This window comes from Nicotiana attenuata, unplaced genomic scaffold (assembly GCF_001879085.1).
Source record: "Nicotiana attenuata strain UT unplaced genomic scaffold, NIATTr2, whole genome shotgun sequence".
NCBI lineage: Eukaryota > Viridiplantae > Streptophyta > Magnoliopsida > Solanales > Solanaceae > Nicotiana > Nicotiana attenuata.
The window spans coordinates 235,917-257,767 of NW_017671119.1; the positions used below are offsets into that span (position 1 = coordinate 235,917).

A 21,851-nucleotide genomic window follows, 5' to 3' on the forward strand; every position below is an offset into this window, starting at 1 on the left:
AATGAGATCTTCAAGGGACATCTCCTTGCGTTTGTGTTTCAAGTAGTTTTTGAAGTCCTTCTACAAAGGAGGCAACTTCTCAATCATCGCTGCTACTTGGAATGCTTCATTGATGATAAGACCTTCAATGAAATTTCTGTTAGTAAAATTTTTACTAAGATTACTACTTTCAACAGCAGTATTAATTTGATTTATACCTTCAGCAAGGAGATCGTGAATAATCACTTGCAATTCCTGGACTTGGGTTTTTGCTATGGGGTACTCGATTTAGTATTCGGCTAGCCGTAAGAACGGCTTCCCCCCACAAGTTCTGTGGCAAACCAGAACTTATCAATAATGCGTTCATCATCTCCTTTAATGAACGATTCTTTCTTTCTGCAATCCCATTGGATTGGGGCGTGTAAGGGGCCGTTGTTTGATGAATAATTCCATATTCTAAACATATTTGTTCAAAAGGAGATTCATATTCACCACCTCTATCACTTCTTATCATTTTGATTTTCTTGTTAAGTTGCATTTCAACTTCATTTTTGTATTGCTTGAATGCGTCTATTGCTTCATCTTTACTATTAAGTAAGTAAACATAGCAATATCGAGTACTATCGTCAATAAAATTTATGAAATACTTCTTTCCACCGCGAGATGGTATTGACTTCATGTCACAAATACCTGTGTGAACTAAGTCTAAAGGATTTGAATTCCTTTCAACCGACTTATAAGGATGTTTAACATACTTAGATTCCACACATACTTGACATTTTGATTTGTCACATTCAAACTTAGGCAATACTTCCAAATTAATCATTTTCCGTAAGGTTTTATAATTGACATGACCCAAACATATATGCCCTAATTCATTTGACTCAAGTAAGTAAGACGAAGCTGAAATTTTATTATTATTTTCAACAACCATTACATTCAGCTTGAAAAGGCCCTCAGTGAAGTAACCTTTTCCTACAAACATTTTATTCTTACTTATTACAATCTTATCGGAAACAAAAACACATTTAAAACCATTCTTAACAAGAAGTCCAGTAGAGACTAAATTCTTCCTAATCTCGGGAACATGAAGGACGTTGTTCAAAGTCACCACTTTGCCGGAAGTCATTTTGAGAAATATCTTCCCACATCCTTCAATCTTGGCCTTTGAAGCATTTTCCATAGAAATCGTCTCATCGGGTCCAACAGGAGCATAAGTAGCAAAAGCTTCTCTAACAGCACAAACATGGCGAGTGGCTCCAGAATCAATCCACCACTCTTTAGGATTGCCCACCAAGTTGCATTCAGAAAGCATGGCACATAAGTCATCAACATCATCATGCTTTTCAACCACGTTTGCTTGACCCTTCTTCTTGTCTTTCTTCAGAGCACGACACTTTGTAGATTTGTGTTCGGTTTTTCACAGTTGTAGCAGTTTCCACTGAACCGCTTCTTGCTTGGGTTGTATTTCGGTCCAGAAGCCTTCTTCCTCTTTTTGTTCTCTTCAACAATATTTGCTCCCATTATTGTTGAGTTCCCACGGCCTCTCTTTTCAGCAGCTTTGTTGTCCTCTTCGATTCTCAACCGAACAATGAGATCTTTAAGGGACAATTCCTTGCGTTTGTGTTTCAAGTAGTTTTTGAAGTCCTTCCACAAAGGAGGCAACTTCTCAATCATCGTTGCTACTTGGAATGCTTCATTGATGACAAGACCTTCAATGAAATTTCTGTTAGTAAAAATACTAAGATTACTACTTTCAACATCAATATTAATTTGATTTATACCTTCAGCAAGGAGATCGTGAATAATCACTTGCAATTCCTGGACTTTGGCAGACTTGCTATCTACCATTTTGTAGTCCAAAAACTTTGCAGCAACAAACTTTTTCAACCCGGCATCTTCGATTTTGTATTTCTTTTCAAGCGCAGTCCACAGTTCCTTTGACATTTCCATGCCACTGTAGACGTTATACAAAGCATTCTCCATCCCGCTTAGAATATAATTCTTGCACAAAAAATCTGAATGCTTCCACGCCTCAATCACGAGAAAGCGTTCAATTTCTGGAGTTTCATCGGACAGCACAGGAACATCTTACTTGATGAACTTCTGGAGACTTAGAGTAGTCAAATAGAGAACATCTTTTGCTGCCAGCGCTTAAATCAATCCCGGAAAATTTTCCGGGTTTCTCCGCCGTTGCCAATGCTGCCGGTGTCGTTCGGCTTGTTGAGGCATTGGCAGTCACCATTGGAACAACTTGGTTCTCATTCTCATTAGTCATTTCTGTAAAAGAATGACACAAACGTTAAAATCACGTAGATTTTAATAGAGTAAAAAACCACAAAGGTTTTACTCTCCAAAATTAGTGAGTACAAATATAGAAAATATGTTAAATTCCTTAAGCTTGTTATTACAGTGTATTTGTAAAATAATTCTGGAAATATAAATGAATATAAACAGAAATGAACATAAACAGAAATGACAGAAAACCAATTCGAGCCCACTGAATTCACAGTGTTTTCTTAAGGAATTTAATCCCCTCCTAGTACCCAAGGTTATGGATTATTTCCTCCCAGGATAGAACGAATTACACACTGGTGTAGTGGTATTTCAAACCCCAGTGTTTTAGCGAACACAAAGTTCGGTAGCAAATCACACTTACTTTTGCTTTGTTTGATGCTAAAAGTATGCAGAAGAAGGAGAGAAAACTCAGAAAATCATAGTGAAATTCTGAGCAGAATAGTGTTGTATTTATAGCCAAAGTTGGGCTGAAATCTGAAGAGGTGCAACTCTTCAGAATGGTTGTTTATGCAAAACGGCCACAGCATAAATGCCATAACATAAATGGCTATTTACTCAACAATAAAGAGGGAAAATAAAGAGGGAAAATTGAAGAGGGTAGTTACTTTTCATGTTACCAAAACAGAAAAACGGATTGGATTTAATATTAATATTCTGTTATTAAAACAAATATTTAATAACATTTCTGTTAATATTTTACTATTAACAAATAAATTTGGTCCAAAAAGTTAATCAACCAATCGATCATTTGACCAAATCCGAAGCCGAAGCCGACGACAGCGCGAGACTTGCCTTCTTCTCAACTCTTTAAGAGCTAGAAGAAGAGCAATTGCTTATATACCCATAAAAAACCTCTTCCTCTTCCAATATGGGACAATGCCCATTTGCCAAGGGNTGCAAATCAAAGGATCACTTCTTTCAAAGTTGGCTTTTCTTTTGTGTATACGTACCCCTTTACATTGGACTTTAGACCCCCTATTGATCCAGTCATTATCAAATTCTGCCGCTTCTTCAATGTGTGTTTAGGACAAATTGGCCCTATTGTATGGAGGGTTGTTGCATGCTTAAGTTATTTGGCTAATTTGGCTCAATTTCCTTTCACCTTTTTTCATCTGATTCATCTCTACTCCCCTAAGTTATTCCGTCATGGGGTTTTCACTTTGGTGGCGAGGAGCAAGAGAGTTTTAGTCAGCCCTGAGGATGATAAAGATCGTGGATGGTACGCCCGATTTGTTGTTGCTCCTGCGATAGGGTTAGTAGGTGAAGAAAACATGTCATTCCCTGAAAAGTGGAATTTTGCACGTAAGTTTTCTGTACAACTTTCTCTTTTTTTTTTTTAAGAATTTGTACTTCCCGTGACTGCTTCACTTTTCCTTTTTCAGCAACCATGGGAACTATTGAAGAGATTCCCAAGTTTTGTGGTTGGGTAGAAAAATTGTTGACCATTGCTCCGATGGAAGTTAGATCTTGGAAGTACTTCTCAAATAGGCTTGGTTGGAAGGTTAAGACCCATGGTAAAATTTTTATTCTTTCCCTTCTATTTTTTTTCATTCTTTCATTAGAATTTATTTAACCCTTCTTTTTATCAGGGTTTCCTATTCGTGGCGTAAGTGCTGAGTCAATCACAGCTTCTAGACTTTCTTTGGCGAGAGCTCAAGAGATAATCTTGAGTTCTTCATCGAAAAGAAAAGCTGACAGACCCCAGGATTCTGAAGATGAAGATGAGCGGGATGGAGGCTCTTTGGTTAGAAAGTTGCGAGCTAGAAGACGCGTCATTTCGGATGACGAAGCTACTCCTCCTCGTTCTGTTCCCGTGATCGAGCCTGTTGAAGCCACTTTAGTGAGCACCTCGTGACTCTGCTGAGCACCTCTTTTCACGTGGGTTTGATAATGAAGGTTTTGACTTAGTGTCTGAGGAAGTACCTCTTGCCTCCTTCCCCGTATCTGCCCCAATGGAACGCCATCTGCCTGTTCTTACTGCTGCTATTTCTGCTCCGCCTGAAGCCATTATGACTTCTTCCACTGTCCCTGTTGCTAATATTCCTAGTACTGAAATTGGTTCTTTAAGTGGAAGCAGGGTTATGAAGCAAATTACCATTGAAGTTCCTGCCAATGGAAATCTGCTGAAGAAGTCAGGCCAGGCTGACGTATGGTTAAAGCCCTTGATTGGTCCGGTTGAAAAGTCCAAGGTAGAAAGTCATAGTTCTTTGACTTGGATGAATGACATTGTGCAATCATCATTGAAGGTATAGACTTTTTTCCGTATCTTATATCATTTTTCTTCTATTAGGATTCTTACCCTTTTCTCTTTATGTAGATCAATCTCATCGGCACGGAGATGATGAAAAGGGTTTCCCATACAGAGTAATTGATGCATGATTACCAGATTGAGGCAGATAATTGAAAAGAGCAGTATGAAAGCCTCTAGCTTGAGATGGAAGTTCTAGAAGAGAGCAAATGTACCTTGGAGCAGCAGCTAAGAGTCTTGGCTATGGAGCTAGCTGTTGAGAAAGCTTCTTCCAACCAAGCGGACAAGGATAAGAACCTCCTCGAGTCGTCTTTCGCTGAACAACTCTCCAAATATACTGAAGAGATCAGAGGTCTGAGGGCGCTGTTGAATGAAAAAGAATTTTATGCTGGTGAGCTCGTTCAAACACTCACCCAGACCCAAGAAGATCTCCGAATATCTTCTGATAAGGTCAAGTTTTTGGAGAGTTCACTTACCCCCTTACAGACTTCTTACGATGTTGTTTTAGCTGAGAGGGAGGAGCTTAAGAGTGAAATTGATCATTGGGAAAGAGACTACGAAGCTCTTGAGGACANTATGATCTAAACTCTAAACCCCAAAGCATCTACTAATAAGGATACACAAACGAACAAATGATCCAGGTAATGCAAATCTTTATTAAAGTGAATAACAATTGTTCCATGAATACATGCGAAGACACCTAAAGTTGTCACGGTTTTTTATTTAGACACCTCACGTAGACTTTCTTCGGATTGAATACTTGTGGTAGGCTCAAAGTGTACCAATCAGACACATTTCATTGATATGGTTGATATCGTGAGTTGCTTATGTAGGATGCTCGTGTTCATTGTCCTCTATTAATGTCCTATGAGTATTTTTGACGCACAAATATATGTACACACTTTCATCTCTTAGTTATTCTATTTTCACTTTAGGAAAACCGACTTATTGTGGTTTATTTTTTTGGTACACTACAACCGAAAATATCAAGCCAAAGCACATGTTATACGGTACAACTCACGCTATCAATTATGTCAGCGAGATATGTTTGATTGGTATACTTTGGACCTACTATAAGTATTTAATTGAAATAAGACCTACTTAAGGCGTCTAAACAAAAATTCATGACAACTTTAGGCGTCTCCATATGTATTCAGCCTTCTAAATACTAGTGTAACTATAGACATGGTTAATAAACTCTGTTCCCTTTTTGCAAACTGATGCTTTGTAAGATAACTAATACTTCGGCCGGTTTATATATACTTCATACAAGTCAAAAACAGAGCTGCAAGTTACGAAGTTCCGGAACCTATTGGGAGATCAAGATCTTTGTTACTTTACTTGTATGGAGAACTTTATCAATTTCAGCATTTGATTTGATAGTGTCAACTCAAAACTGAAGCTGTTAATCTTTTCAACTATCCTTTCAGCGAGTCGTTCAAGCATCAGTGTTTAACCAGAAAATAGAAATTTCGGTCAAAGCATAATTTTAGAAGAACTCGGGTTACTGATAATCCAATAAGGAAGTAATTACGTAACAAGAGAAGAAAAATTGGACTAGGAAGTAATTGAATAAACAATTGAAAGCAATGTAAATAAGTATATTCCAATAATAATCAGTGTACCCCCCTACAAATGTTATTTCTCTCCTTTTATAGCTATTTCTAAGTACTACATTTCTTTCCTCTCATAATAGAGCAATTAATGTCATTAATGAAATGTTATAATTGGCAACCGTAACTGTTTTGTGAAGATTCTATAACGCTCCTCATCATTTATGCTCATTAATTGCAGATATTACGTATCTGTACTTTTTGCTGTTTTGATTCATTCCATCGATGTCTCTTCAAATTATCAAGAGATCCGAGTAACCGTTCCTTCTTGTTTTCTTAAACCTTTGCTCGTACCTATTAAGATCCGCGTCTCTTTGCACACTCTTTGCCAGCTATAACTTACGTGTCTTGACATGTCAGCCACATAATTAAATTCCTAAACTAGTTAACTTAAATTTTACCCCTAACTACAGATAGTTCCCCTACCTTACCTANCATATGCACCTTTTCCTGTGATACCACGAATCTTGTAAGGCCCTTCCCAATTTGGACTTAACTTTCTCGCATTTGCTGCTCTTGTGGACTGGAAAACTTTCTTGAGTACGTAGTCCCCAATCTTGAAGTATCTAAGACGAGCTTTCCGATTGTAATATTGCTCAATAACTTGTTTTTGCGCTGCCATTCTTATTAGGGCAGTTTCCTTCCTTTCTTCAAGCAAATCCAGATTTACCAGCATCTCTTCTTCATTTGACTCTTCAGTAGCTTAAGTATATCTCGTACTTGGCTCCCCTATTTTGACTGGAATTAAGGCTTCAGCACCGTGTACAAGTGAGAATGGTGTCTCTCCCGTACTCGTTTTTGCCGTTGTTCGGTAAGCCCACAAGACTCCAGGTAGTACCTCTGGCCACTTGCCTTTTGATTCTTCTAGTCTTTTCTTTAAGTTGTTGATAATAACTTTGTTTGTTGATTCAGCTTGTCCGTTGGCTATTGGATGATAAGGTGTCGAGGTAATCCTTTTAATTTGCCAACTTTGGAAGAATTCTGTGATTTGTGCACCTATGAATTGCGGGCCGTTATCACACACGATCTCTTTTGGAACCCCAAACCGGCATATGATGTTGCGCCAGATGAAGTCTCGAACCTCTTTTTCTCGTACCTGTTTGAACGCTCCTGCTTCTACCCACTTAGTAAAATAGTCAGTGAGTACTAACAGAAATCTTACCTTGCCCTTGGCTTGTGGTAGTGGACCTACGATATCCATCCCCCAATTTATAAAAGGCCATGGTGCAATAATCGGATGTAATAATTCAGCTGGTCGATGCATGTTGTTACCATATCTTTGTCACTTGTCACATTTGGCCACAAATTTTTCCGCCTCTTCTTCCATTTTTGGCCAGTAATAGCCAGCTCTAATTATAGTTTTTACCAAAGATCTTCCTCCAGCGTGATTTCCACAATGTCCCTCGTGTATTTCTTTCATCACATATTCCGTTTGAGAACGCCCAAGACATCTTGCTAGAGGGCCATCGAATATTTTTCGATATAAATTGCCCTGATCTAAACAGTAACGAGCAGCCTTTTGGCGAAGTGCCTGAGCCTTTTTCTTATCTTCGGGTAATATTCCATACTGCAAAAAATTGACAATCTCGTTTCTCCAATCTCAAGTTAGATTATTGTAATTTATCTCATTTTTATCTTGATCTAGCACTCAATGAAACAAATGTATGACGGAAGCGTTTTCTTCATTTGTTACTTCTGCAGCAGATGCAAGATTAGCCAAAGCGTCTGCCTCTGCATTCTCTTCCCTTGGTATCTGCGTGACTTTCCAAGTTTGGAATTATCTGACTAAGTCCCGTGCCTTTTCCAAGTATTATTGCATCCTTGCCTCTCTAGCTATATAAGTCCCCTGCATTTGATTAACTACGAGTTGTGAATCGCTTTTGATTATGACCTGCTCTATTCCGAGCTCTCGTACCAATTCTAAACCTACAATCACAGCTTCATATTATGCTTCATTATTAGTAATAGGATGGCATTTTATGGCTTGTCGTATAGTTTCTCCCGCAGGTGGTACCAAGACAATGCCTAGACCTGCTCCTTTGACATTTGATGAACCATCAGTAAATAAGGTCCAAGCACCTGGATTAGACCCGTTAAATACCTACATTTCTTTTTCTGCCTCCACTTGTATCTCTTGGCTAAAATCTGCCACAAAATCTGCTAAAACTTATGACTTTATTGCAGTTCTAGGTTGATATGTAATGTCATATTCGCTTAGCTCTATATCCCACTTGGCTAATCTACCGATAGCTCTTGTTTATGCAATATATTACGTAAGGGGTAGGCAGTTACTACAGAGATAGGATGACATTGAAAATAAGGCCTTAATTTCCTAGATGCCATAATTAATGCTAGTGCAAGTTTTTCTAAATGAGGATATCGAGTCTCAGCATCTAATAAAGACTTGTTAACATAGTAAATCGGAGATTGTTTACCTTGGTCCTCTCGAACTAATATGGCACTTACCGCTACTTCTGAAACAGAAAGGTAGATGAGTAATTTTTCCCCATCTTTTGGTTTTGCTAGCAATGGTGGACTTGACAAGTACGTTTTTAATTTTTTAAGCGCTTGTTGACATTTTTCAGACCATTATTGATTTTGCCTTTTTAGGGCCAAAAAGAACTTGAAGCACTTTTTTGATGGCTTGGAAATAAACCTTCCCAAAGTTGCTATTCTTCCTGTCAGCCTCTATACTTCTTTTTTGCTCGTAAGTATATCCGTTATTTCCTCAATAGCTTTAATCTGCACGGGATTTACTTCAATGCCACAGTTAGAAACAAGAAATCCCAAGAACTTACCTGATGACACGCCAAATGCACATTTCTCAGGATTTAACTTCATGTTAAATTTGCAAAAAATCTGAAATGTATCAGACAAATGTTGAATATGATCCCCTACTTGTTGTGATTTGACCAGCATAACATCTATATGACCTCCATGATTTTTCGTAGGTGTTCTTGAAATATTTTGGTCACTAGCCTTTGGTATGTGTCCCCAACATTCTTTATGCCGATCGGCATAACTTTGTAACAGTAAGTCCCCCTGTTTGTTATACACGAAGTTTTTTCTTCATCTAGAGGATCCATTTTAATCTGATTATATCCTGAATAGGCATCTAAAAAACTCAATAATTCATGTCCTGCAGTAACATCAATTAGTTGATCTATGTGCGGTAATGGAAAAGAATCTTTAGGGCAAGGTTTATTTAGATCAGTATAATCTACATAAACTCGCCACTTACCATTCTTTTTGGGCACTACTACAGTATTAGCCAACCAATCTGGATACTTTACCTCACGGATGTACCCGATTTTTAAAAGCTTTTGCACCTCATCTTGAATCACCTGATTCTTGAAGGAGCCTTGCTTCCTTTTCTTCTGTTTGACAGGTGGGAATGACGGATCTTCATTCAGCTTTTGGGTCATTACCTCCGGTGGTATACCTGTCATATCTGAATGGGACCAAGCAAAACAATTTGCGTTAGCCATTAAAAATTCAATCAACTTACGTTTCATCTCCAGGCTGAGGTTGGTCCCAATGTAGACTTTTCTGTCTGGCCAATGTACAAATAGTATCATAGCTTCCAGTTCCTCGATTGTTGTTTTGATGTTTTTATTTTCTTCTGGTTCTTGAATAGTATTAGGTCTCGAGTCTACATCTGTTTGCCCGTCTTCAGTTGAGGCTCGCGTTGCTGCATCCTCAACTGAATTCTGTGATTGCTATTTTTCGTCACTTTTTGCGCTTGAATTTGCCACGGAGTTAATGCTTCGAGAAGCTTGTTGGTCACCACGGATTCGCCATATTACCCAATATGAAGGGAACTTGATAACTTGATGTAAATTGGATGGAACAACATCCATTTCGTGAATCCATGGTCTGCCGAGAATCATATTGTAAGCCATATCCATTTCTACTACTTGAAATTTGGTGTCTTTGACTACTCTTTCTGCGAATGTGGTGAGTGTTATCTCCCCTTTTGTTACGACGCTCGAGTTGTCAAAACCAGACAAGGTGTGTGCCTTGGGTAGTCAGCTTATTATTGGCTTGCATCCCGTTTACCACTCTCAACAGAATGATATTCACAGAACTACCTGAGCTAATCAAAACTCGTTTTACATTAGTGTCATCTACAAGTAAAGATATTACCAGTGCATCATTATGCGGGGTCAACACGCCATCTGCATTTTCATCATCAAATGTTATACTATCTTCTTCCAGAACCTGTCGAACTCGCTTGCCGTGGGTGACTGTAATTTTTGACACCTTCTTTGCTGCCGTATATGTTACGCCATTGATCTCCTCCCCTCCACTTATGACATTAACCGTCCTTTTTGGTGAAGGAGGTTTTGGTGGTTCCTGCCTATTTTTCATATATGCTTGCTTCTACTTTTCACTAAACAATTCAGTTAAGTACCCTTGTTTTAATAAATACTCTACTTCACCTTGTAACAATCTACAATCCTCCGTTTTGTGACCGTGATCGTTGTGAAATTCGCACAAAAAATCGGGATTTCTCCTGTTTGGGTTTGATTTCATTTCCTTTGGCCACCGTACCTTGTCTCCCATGCTCCTTAAAACAGCCACCAACTCGGATGTGCTAACATTAAAACTGTAACCGCAGAGTTTTGCTTTCGATCTTCTGTCATCGTCTCGCGTATCTCGCATGTTTCGCTCTTTTCCGAACCTTGATGATGGACCTGACTCTCTATCTCTTGACCTAGGATCATACCTTGGGTTTTCCTGTTTTGAGCGCGAATCCCTTCATGCTGGTCCCATATAAGGTTCGTACCTATTTTTACCGGTCCTTTTTTCAGTTTCAACTCGTCTTGAACTCACTTTTTCATCTTTCCGGGACTGAGTGATAGTATCTTCTTCTATCCGCAACTTTGTGCTGTATCTATTATAAACATCATTCCAAGTTGTTGCTGGAAATTGTCGTAAGCTTTCTTTGAGTCTTCTCGTGGCTTCCGAGCTTTTTTCATTTAGATTACTAGCAAAGGCCATAGCCGCCCAGTTATCAAGTACACGTGGCAACATCATCCTTTCACGCTGGAATCTGTCCACGAATTCTCTGAGCAGTTTCGTATCTCCTTGTTTTATTTTGAAGATGTCCTCCATTCGCTTTTCAACTTTTTGAGCTCCCGAGTGTGCTTTGATAAATGAATCTGCAAGCTCAGCAAAAGAATCAATAGAATTTTCAGGTAGAAGAGAGTACCATGTCAATGCTCCTTTCGTGAGTGTTTCTCCAAATTTTTTGACCAACACTGGTTCAATTTCTTGCTTGGTCAAATCGTTGCCCTTTACACCAATTGTAAATGCAGTTACGTGATCACGTGGATCAGTTGTTCCATCGTATTTCGGAATATCAGGCATCTTGAATTTTTTTGGAATTGGTAAAGGAGCGGCACTTGGCTTCCAAGGTTGTTGAGAGTATTTGTCCATATCTATCCCCTTGATTATAGGCGGCACTCCAGGTATCTGCTCTATGCGATCGCTCTGCTCCTTGAGCTGTTTCTGCAAAATTAGTATTAAACTTTATAAATCAGAATTAACTGGGTTACCTGATCCTCCATCACGAGATTCGCTGGGAGTTCCTCCACTGCCCGAGTTAACGGGTCCTAAGGGAGGATTTTCTATGGTGTTGTAGTTTGGAGTTGGTGTTGGCAGTACAGCCGGCAACTGGCTGGCAAAAGCCTGAAGAGCATTGCTGACCTGTTGAGCGATTAATTTTTTCAAAGCTTCATCGATAGCCTAATCATTCTCAAATTGCTCGTTCATATTTGATTCAGATCCGTCAGGAGTTCCCTCTCGAGATTGTCGAGGAGAGTTTTGTTGTGATTGGACTGGAGTTCCATCACCTTGTTGATTCTCCTGATGTTGCTGATTTTCTTGGTGCTGCAGATTTTGTTAGTTATTGTTGTTGACGTTCGACATGATTGTTATGGCAAAAGAATTGATTTAGAAAGTAAAACATTATCAGATTCCCGGCAACAGAACCAATTTGTTTAACCAGAAAATAGGAATTTCGGTCAAAGCATAATTTTAGAAGAACTCAGGTTACTGATAATCCAATAAGGAAGTAATTACGTAACAAGAGAAGAAAAATTGGAATGGGAAGTAATTGAGTAAACAATTGAAAGCAATGTAAATAAGTATATTCCAATAATAATCAGTGTCCCCCCTACAAATGTAAGTTCTCTCCTTTTAAAGTTATTTCGAAGTACTACGTTTCTTTCCTCTCATAATAGAGCCATTATGAGCAATTAGTGTCATTAATGAAATGATATAATTGGCAATCGTAACTGTTTCGTGAAGATTCTATGACGCTCCTAATCATTTATGCTCATTAATTGCAGATATTACGTATCTGTACTTTTTGCTGTCTTGATTCATTCCATCGATGTCTCTTCAAATTATCAAGAGATCCGAGTAACCGTTCCTTCTTGTTTTATTAAACCTTTGCTTGTACCTATTGATCACGCCCAACTATGCCTTATAAAAGACAAAGCGGTCGTTGCAAATATAATCCGGTTTTCAAGTCCGGAGTCGAATCCTCAGGGAACTAACCTATCTACTACAACTCTTGGTGACGCTAGTATAAGCTCAAACAATTTTCGGATGCAAGATTTTTATCAATAAATATTGGGTTTTCGTTTAACTAAGTCAAAATGATATTAAAACTAACAATATTCTAAATCAAAGATAATTCAATGGTAAAAGGTCTAGGGTATTGATTTCCCCAATTGCTAGTTTGAGTCTTAACTCTTTTGCTATAATCTCGCCGTAATACTCTATGAGGATTATGAGCTATGGGTTACCGCAATATCTCTCGATCAACTACGATAATTTACTAGAGCATTCTCTCGAACTACTCTAGCTGATAATTTATGCAGCTCTGAATTATCCCACCAAAGTTTCGTTATCTCTAACCCCACTTTTAAGTTCAAGTAATGAATCTCTTCAATTACTCAAAAGTGGTGTTGTTCAACAGCAGTCTAACCTAGTATTCTTTCTCAAGCAACACAAGGCAATTAGACACGATTAATTAAGGGCCCATTCAATTAATCACCATACAACACATAGTTGAACAATCATATAATAAACCCGGCTCGATTGTAACAAAATTGAGTCAAAACTTCATGCAACAACTGGTTCCATCAACCCTAGATTAAATGTTTAGCTACTCATAGCAAAGCAAGATAAAACTACAAAAGTATTCATAATGTGCAATTGAAATGACAAAGAGTAGATAGAAAAACTCTAATGGTTGGTTGCTCTTCTCACATTTGTCCTAGCCTCCAAATCAATCTAAAAACAAGCTTAACCTTTGCTTGGGCGAGTTTGTTGAGTTTATAAAGGGGGTAAGTTCCCCCGATTTACACTTTAGTCCCAAAATTTTTGGGCAGTTACACAATCCACCGTGGCCGCGGCAGAACGCGGCGCGACCGCGGTGAAAGACAAACATTCTGCCTCGCTTTCTTAGCCTACCGCGGTCCAGCCGCGGTCAAACGCGGTCTCGGTGGCATCAAACCCAGTCCTCTTTGCCTCTTTCTTGCTTATTTTCGCTCGAGTTCTTCTTGATTGGCCTTTTATCCACATTCTTGACTCCAAAGCACTCCATATGCTCTTCCTAACTCTGATCAGTTCTGCGAAGCAAAAGAAAACCAATTAGAGTATTTTGTTGTCATTTAGCCTTTAAAACAACGATAATGTATGGCACAATTGGAGTGTAAATAACATCTATATAGCCTATTATCAACACCCCACACTTAAGCCGTTGCTAGTCCTCTAGCAATAAACCACACTCTATAGGCCTAATCGTCATTTGGTCACTTCCCTACTCCCTATACCAAGAATAGTTCACATGGATAGACTACTTCAGCGCAACCTCCTCGCCTCGAGAGTGGACTCCTTTCTAGCCACGCAATGCCCCTAAACAACTCTCCTACTCTCAGTCAGAGGTCCAGACTTACCTTCCCTTAAAGAATCATGTGCCTACTCACTACAAAAGAGGATTATATCGTTTACAAATCACACATTGAGGAATTCGAATACAACATTTCACTCACCCTCAGAACAAATTCTTATGCCACAAACAACACACCATAGGCTTGCCCGTAGTGTAATACTCGACTAATCGAGATCATTCGGTCTGGAATCAAGTAGGACTTTATTTGGTTGTAATGTTGGCTGCGGGACGGGTAGGATACATCTGGGTATAGTGACTACATATCCCAAAGCACTCCACTACATTGTGTACTTTTAAACTCTTCACTTTATCACACCTTCCTTCCACAATTACATTATTGTGTTAATCCCTTTTTTTTTTCTTAAGCACACTTTTTCTTTTAATATCTGCCACCACTTTGATGCTTCTCTTCTCTTTTTTTTTGGTGGCCTCTAATATTGTTTATCAACCAGTGCACTTTTTCTTTTTGTCCCCTTAATTCCACTTAACAGCACAACCAAACACCCACACTATATTTTTCTATATCCGTTATACTTTGAGTGCTTCTAAGAGGTGATAAGGTTCAACAAGATAGGCTATTTAAACTCGGGTTAGGCTTGTAATGTGGTTGCCAAGAAAAACAGGCTTACAGGCTCAACNCCGGTGTTTTATCCATATATATACTCTCTGTCTGGCATACATATTGTCTCAAGAATCCGCGCCCACCAGACATTTGGGTGGCGATAAACAAGGTAATGATTTGTATCCCCCGTGAAAACTAGTAGCCAGTACACTCGGCGGATGGCCTCAAGTGACGCATCTACCCGGGTGTTGCGTACTGTAACCACCCCATTGACATGCTCCGGGCAGTTCGCATAGAACTCCCTAACTATCTGGATATTCACCTCCTCCGGTTCATCAAAGAAGATGTCCAGCTGACACCTCCTCAACTCATTAAAGATATTTGGGCATTCCACTTGCAAGGCTCGCCGGTCAATATGCACTTTCGGTAACAATTTCTTGGACGCCTTGGCATTATACCTGTCCTCAGCTGGTTTGGATACAAACCTAGCGCGGTCAAATTGTTCCGCACTAGCTTGGCCTCGAGCTCTAGAAGAATGCCCGAACCACTAGCGGAGGACCCTGTGGTACGTCTCTTCCTAGATGGATGCATTGTACCTGCCGAAAACAGAGTCTCCTATCAGTGAGGGTTAGAGTTGTGTGAACCCTGGGTGGTTACTCAGACTTCACCACCACCAAGGTAACATTAACCGTTACAACTTCATTGGGGCAATTTCACAAACACCTTTTGAGCAAGGGCTCTATTCTAACACACCTAGCCTCATGGAAACATCAATTCTAACCCCAAATCACAATTTGTAGTTCACCATTCCACCCCACACAATTAGTTTTACACACACAAGCACACACTTCTCTACAACATTGTGCATACACTTCTCTACAACATTGTGCACATAACCCATAAAAAACAGAAAAAAAATCAAGAAAAAATTAATCTACTAGAAATACTACACAATTAAAGCATTGAACTAACATAAAACCAAAACAAAAATACAAGAGAAGAAGGAGAGAAGCTTGCCATACCTGGATGTAGGAGAGGGTGAGAGGAATAGAGGTTGGGGGAGATGGGTTTATGTGTGAGAGAGGTGAAGAAGAAGAAGAAGATAGGAGAGAGGCGTTAGGGAGAGAGAGAGAATGGGTAAAGGGAGGGGGGCGGTCTTTTAATTTATTGGGGGGGGGGTTAGAAAAGAAAAGAAAATAAATAAATAATATAAAATTTACATCTAACTTACCTGGGCGACGGAAAGTCGCGACTCACCGCGGTCCCACCGCGGCCTCGGTGAGTGAAGGAACGAAAAACAGAATCCTCATGTTTTACCGCGGTCCCACCGCGGTCGCGGTTGGTCGAGCGATTGTGAGGCAAAATACTCGTCATTTACCGCGGTCGAGCCGCGGTCGCGAGGATTTTTTCTTTTTTTTTCATAAGAAGGTTACATAAGAAAACTAAAACAACAACATTCATGGGTTGCCTCCCACGCAGTGCCTGATTTAACATCGCGGTACGACGCAGGCTTTGATCATCACTCCTCATTCGCGTACTGGGGCTCTTCCAAAGTTATTATCTCTCTGTCCCCTTTTTCTTCGTCCATTCCAAGGTAATGTTTCGACCTTTGCCCATTCACTGTGAACTTATTCGTCCCATCTTCTGATTCAATCTCTACAGCTCGACTTAAGAACATTTGCACCACTCTGAAGGGTCCTGACCATCGGGACTTCAACTTACCCGAGAACAATCTCAATCTCGAGTTGTATAACAACACTAGATCTCCGAATTTGAAAACCCGATCCAAGATGTGCTTATCATGCATTAGTTTCATCCTTTCTTTGTATAATTTAGCACTCTCAAATGCCTGGAACCTGAATTCCTCGAGCTCATGTAGCCTAGTGACTCTGCTGGTGCCTGTTGTCTCCATATCCAAGTTCAACTGCCGCAATGCCCAGTTTTGTATATATTGCCAAAGGCATCAAGTTTATGCTGGCTCCTAAGTCACACAATGCTTTTGCAAAGGCATAACTCCCAATAGTACACGGAATAGTGAAGCTACCTGGGTCAGACATCTTTTGAGCCATGGGTCTTGTCACTACTGCACCTGCATGTCTGTGTCAGAGTTACTGTGGACAGGTCCTGAAAGTCCAATTTTCGTGACATTAGGTCCTTCATCATCTTTGCATAGCCTGGTATTTCCCTCAAAGCATCCATCAGAGGAATATTCAATTGAATTTGACGAAGCATCTCCATGAATTTCCTGTATTGATCTTCTTTCTTTTGTTTTGCCAGTCTCTGAGGGAGTGGTGCAGGTATCACCCTTTGTGCACTGCTTGCTGGCTTCTCTTTGTTGGGGTTTTGTGGCACAAGAGGTACCACAGCTTGTTCACTCTCTTTAGCCTTACCCTTATCATCCTGAACCTGTTCAACCACCACTTCAGTAAGTTCTGCTGATTCATCTATCTCTAATGGAACTGGAGCGACTGGCTTAGTCTCTCTACTGGATTGCGCAACTTCTTGCTCTCTGTCTAAATCTCTCCCATTCCGGAGACTTACTGCCATCAGCTGATTCGGGTTTTGCTCCTTGGGGTTAATGTTCGTGTTGGCTGGCAATGTTCCCTGGGGGCGGTTATTTAAGGCCATGGACAGCTGCCCCAATTGAGTTTCAATATTCTTTATTGCTGAGTCATGCACTACCAACTTTTCCTGCATCTTACCATTTGTTCCAATGAGTTGTTAAAGCATACCCTGATTTCTACCATGTTGCCATCCTGTTGCTGAGGAGGTGGCTGATATGCTAACTGTTGCTGGTTCTGCTGTGGATAGCCCTGTTGTCTCTGATATGACACCATTTGGCCTTGGGGCTGCATACCTCCAGGTTGTGGCATGTTAGGTCTGTACTGCTGATTGGGTGCTGGTCTCCACTGTTGTCCTCCTTGTCTCTGACTCCCAAATTGTTGACATAATTCATATCCTCTCTTAACCCTTGGTTGTCACCTTCTCCACTCCATGAACACACATAAGACTGATTAATGCAAGGTGTGCACAGTCCTCCATTTGTTGTGTCAACGATATGCACTTGCTTTGTACCAATCTCATCAATCTTCTTTGTCGATACTCATCTGAGTCATGAGTGTGGCTACGTTCTCTGCATGCGAATTATTTGGGTCAAGAGGAACTGAATGCACTATTGGTGTCAGGGTCGTACCTCTCGTCATTCACCCCGAATTCTGAGACATCTTCTCAAGAAGGATTTTACATTCTGTGAATGTCTTGCTAAAAAATGCACCCCCAGCTGAAGCATCTACATTGGCTTTTAAATTGTGTGCTAACCCCATGTAGAATCTCTGGCCGAGCATCTGGTCTGGAATACCATGGTGGGGACACTTCACTAGCATCCCTTTGAATCTTTTCCAAGTTTCCTGCAAGGTCTCAGTAGGCTGCTGCTTGTACTGCAATATCTCATTAATCTGTCTTGCAGTCTTTTTGGGCGGGTAAAACTTGTTCAGGAACTGCTTGACTAATTCCTCCCAAGTGACAATGGAATTTAGTGGAAGTGAATGCAGCCAATTCTAAGCTTCTCCAGTCACAGAGAACGGGAACAGTAACAGCTTGATGGCTTCAGGGGTCACCCTTGGCTGCGTTTGGATCACACAAATCGACAGAAAATTTTTCAGGTGTTGTTGAGGGTCTTCAATGTGTGACCCGGAGAACAATCCCTTATTCTGTAGAAGATGTTGCATGTTGTTGATGATCTGGAATGTCTCTGCTTGTATTGGGGGCACAACAATGGCAGTGGCCAGGTTGTCAGCTGTTGGTTGTGCCCAATCATAAAGTGCAGCTTCTGGCACAAGGGGTGCCACCACTCAGACGTTTGGGTCAGCTTGATCATCCCTGATGTTTTCGTTGACGTTATCTACGTCACCCATTTCAATTTCAAGTTGGTGTGTTTGTTGTGATTGTTTGTTCTTCTTGTTGGCACGGTTTAATGCCCTGAATGTCTTCTCGGGATCTGAGAGTCCATCAAGCAGTTCACCAGTCCTCGAAGAATCTCTAGGCATACACCTGAATCACACAAGAGTTCAAACGTGAGAATTTCAATGCAAAATTATTTAACACCGTTGAAAATTGATCTAAGCTAATAATTCTAGCACTACTTCTAAGTTGTAATAAATAACACCGTTAATTCCCCGGCAACGGCGCCAAAATTTGATCACGCCCAACTATGCTTTATAAAAGACAAAGCGGTCATTGCAAATATAATCCGTTTTTTAAGTCCGGAGTTGAATCCTTAGGGAACTAACCTATCTACTACAGCTCTTGGTGACACTAGTATAAGCTCAAACAATTTCCGGATGCAAAATTCTTATCAATAAATATTGGGTTTTCGTTTAACTAAGTCAAAATGATATTAAAACTAACAATATTCTAAATCAAAGATTATTCAATGGCAAAAAGGTCTAGGGTATTGATTTCCCCAATTGCTAGTTTGAGTCTTAACTCTTTTGCTATAATCTCGCCGTAATATTCTATGAGGATTATGAGCTGTGGGTTACCGCAATTATCTCTCGATCAACTATGATAATTTACTAGAGCATTCTCTCGAACTACTCTAGCTGATAATTTGTGCAGCTCTGAATTATCCCACCAAAGTTTCGTTATCTCAAACCCCACTTTTAAGTTCAAGTAATGAATCTCTTCAATTACTCAAAAGTGGTGTTGTTCAACAGCAGTCTAACCTAGTATTCTTTCTCAAGCAACACAAGGCAATTAAACACGATTAATCAAGGGCCCATTCAATTAATCACCATACAACACATAGTTGAACAATCATATAATAAACCCGGCTCGATTGTAACAAAATTGAGTCAAAACTTCATCCAACAACTGGTTCCATCAACTCTAGATTAAATGTTTAGCTACTCATAGCAAAGCGAAAACTACAAAAGTATTCATAATGTGCAATTGAAATAACAAAGAGTAGATAAAAAAACTCTAATGGTTGGTTGCTCTTCTCACACTTGTTCTAGCCTCCAAATCAATCTAAAAACAAGCTTAACCTTTGCTTGGATGAGTTTGTTGAGTTTATAAAGGGTTGGGGTAAGTTTCCCCGATTTACATTTTAGTCCCAAAATTTCTAAGCAGTTACATAGTCCACCGCGGCCGCGGCAGAACGCGGCGCGACCGCGGTGAAAGACAAATATCCTGCCTCGCTTTCTTAGCCTACCGCGGTCCAGCCACGGTCGACCGCGGTCGCGGTGGCATCAAACCCAGTCCTCTTTGCCTCTTTCTTGCTTATTTTCGCTCGGGTTCTTCTTGATTGGCCTTTTATCCACATTCTTGACTCCAAAACACTCCATATGCTCTTCCTAACTTGGATTAGTCTCTGCGACGCAAAAGAATACCAATTAGAGTATTTTGTTATCATTTAGCCTTTAAAACAACCATAAAGTATGGCACAATTGGAGTGTAAATAACATCTATATAGCCTATTATCACCTATTAAGACCCGCGTCTCTTTGCACACTCTTTTCCAGCTGTAACTTACGTGTCTTGACATATCAGCCACATAATTAATTTCAAATGTTAACTTAATTTTCCCCAATACAATCGGAGCTATGCAGCACTTTAACAATGAAGCAAAGATGGAAAACAAATCAACAATGGGCGTGCAGTAGAATCTACAGTTGCAATATTTGTTCTCATGCGCTTAAATTGATTACAAATTTCGCCTCGCCAACTAATTGATTACAATTCGACCTTCCTAAATAATATAACATCAATGTGTCTATTCGTCTATCTTCTAAAACAAATACTTTTTTATGTATCTGATCCTCTTTACCTGCTAAACCTCACACCGTAGCAATGAGAAGCCGTAAAAATGTGGGCAAAAGCTTTAGTTTTCTGCTTTAGGGAGAATTCTATAGACACTGTCTGGTCTTGACTTCATCCCAATATGTGTCATAGAAAATTATAATGATAAAGTTCACTTGACTTTTTCTTTTTTTTCATCAAGTGGCTCGATAGTGGATCGAATGGGAGGCGAGCAGCACTTGCATTCGCTGTAATTTGCCCAGCTTCATTAAGCAACTTGAGAATTACCTCCCTCTGGTCTTCTAAATCCTGCATCCTGGCATCAATTTTCTCCACCTTAAGCTTGAGTTTTTCTAAGTCCTTCCTATCATCGGGATTCTTTTCTTTTTTATCCTTCTTGTTCTTCTTCGTCTTATCTTTTCCATCCTTTTCCTTGGTTTTTTCGTCCTTGTCTTTCTTCTTTTTATCTTTATCTTCCTTCTCATCTTTATCTTCTTTTCCACCTTCATCCGAATGCTTATCTTCTTTCTCCTTCTCATTAATTTCCTTATTTTCAGTTTTGGTTGCACCGTCATGTTTTCCTTTATCTTCTGTCTCTTGCATTGGTTACCTTTCTAGTTTAATTACCATTCAGAGTGCTGAAACCGAGTATAAAAAAGAGAAACGGATCAAGGTCATGGTATATATTTGATGAAGATGCTGATTGTGCTAAACATTTCTGGAAATGTAGGTAACAGATGGATTTAAGGCTAATTCAAGGTATCAAAGGGAAGAGATGACGATGAATTAACAGACCTGAAACAGTTTCAACATTGGTTTCTTGATCGAAGTGTTCAACTATGGTTAGTTTGTGTTGAAAATAAATAGGAAACCAAGATTTGAGAGGCTCCGTCCATACCCCTATTTCTCTGCCATGGACACAAAAGAATTACAGCATATTGAACGGTATAGGCATTTTCAGAATTGTGCTGATGGTATAACCACAAATCACGCTACATTTAATCTGAGCGTCCTCTAGACATAACAATGTAGGCCGTAATTTTGGATCCTGGATAATTGATATGTAATTATCTTAAGACTCATACCAATTTCAGAGTCCAATTCAAAGTTGATTTTTGATTGGCTAAAAGATAATAAGGCGAACGACTTCTATTGGATAGATACAAAAATCTCTTTCGTTTCAACTTTCAAAGGAAAGCACCAGACTTTTAGTAGTTTTGCAACAACTAAAAGAATTTCTGGTTCTTTCACCTGCTTTTAGAACAAACGCCACTTAAAATTAGTGCAGCTGAAAGCTCATAGACTGATTTTATTGATGAATGATTCAAAGTAGGACTTGGTCAAATTTGAGTTTGTTAGTAGTATCCTATATACTTGGATTGG

At 39.7% G+C, this 21,851-nt stretch overlaps 1 protein-coding gene across 1 annotated transcript; it reads right to left on the reverse strand.

The window, feature by feature from the left end:
• Positions 1-18,226: 18,226 nt before the first annotated feature.
• LOC109206030 (DNA ligase 1) lies at positions 18,227-21,071 on the reverse strand. The gene is made up of 3 exons (XM_019368795.1): positions 20,708-21,071; positions 18,527-18,666; positions 18,227-18,292 (listed from the first exon to the last, which is right to left on the reverse strand). The coding sequence occupies exons 1-3, from the start codon at positions 21,069-21,071 to the stop codon at positions 18,227-18,229; spliced, it is 570 nt and encodes a 189-aa protein (XP_019224340.1).
• Positions 21,072-21,851: the final 780 nt, after the last annotated feature.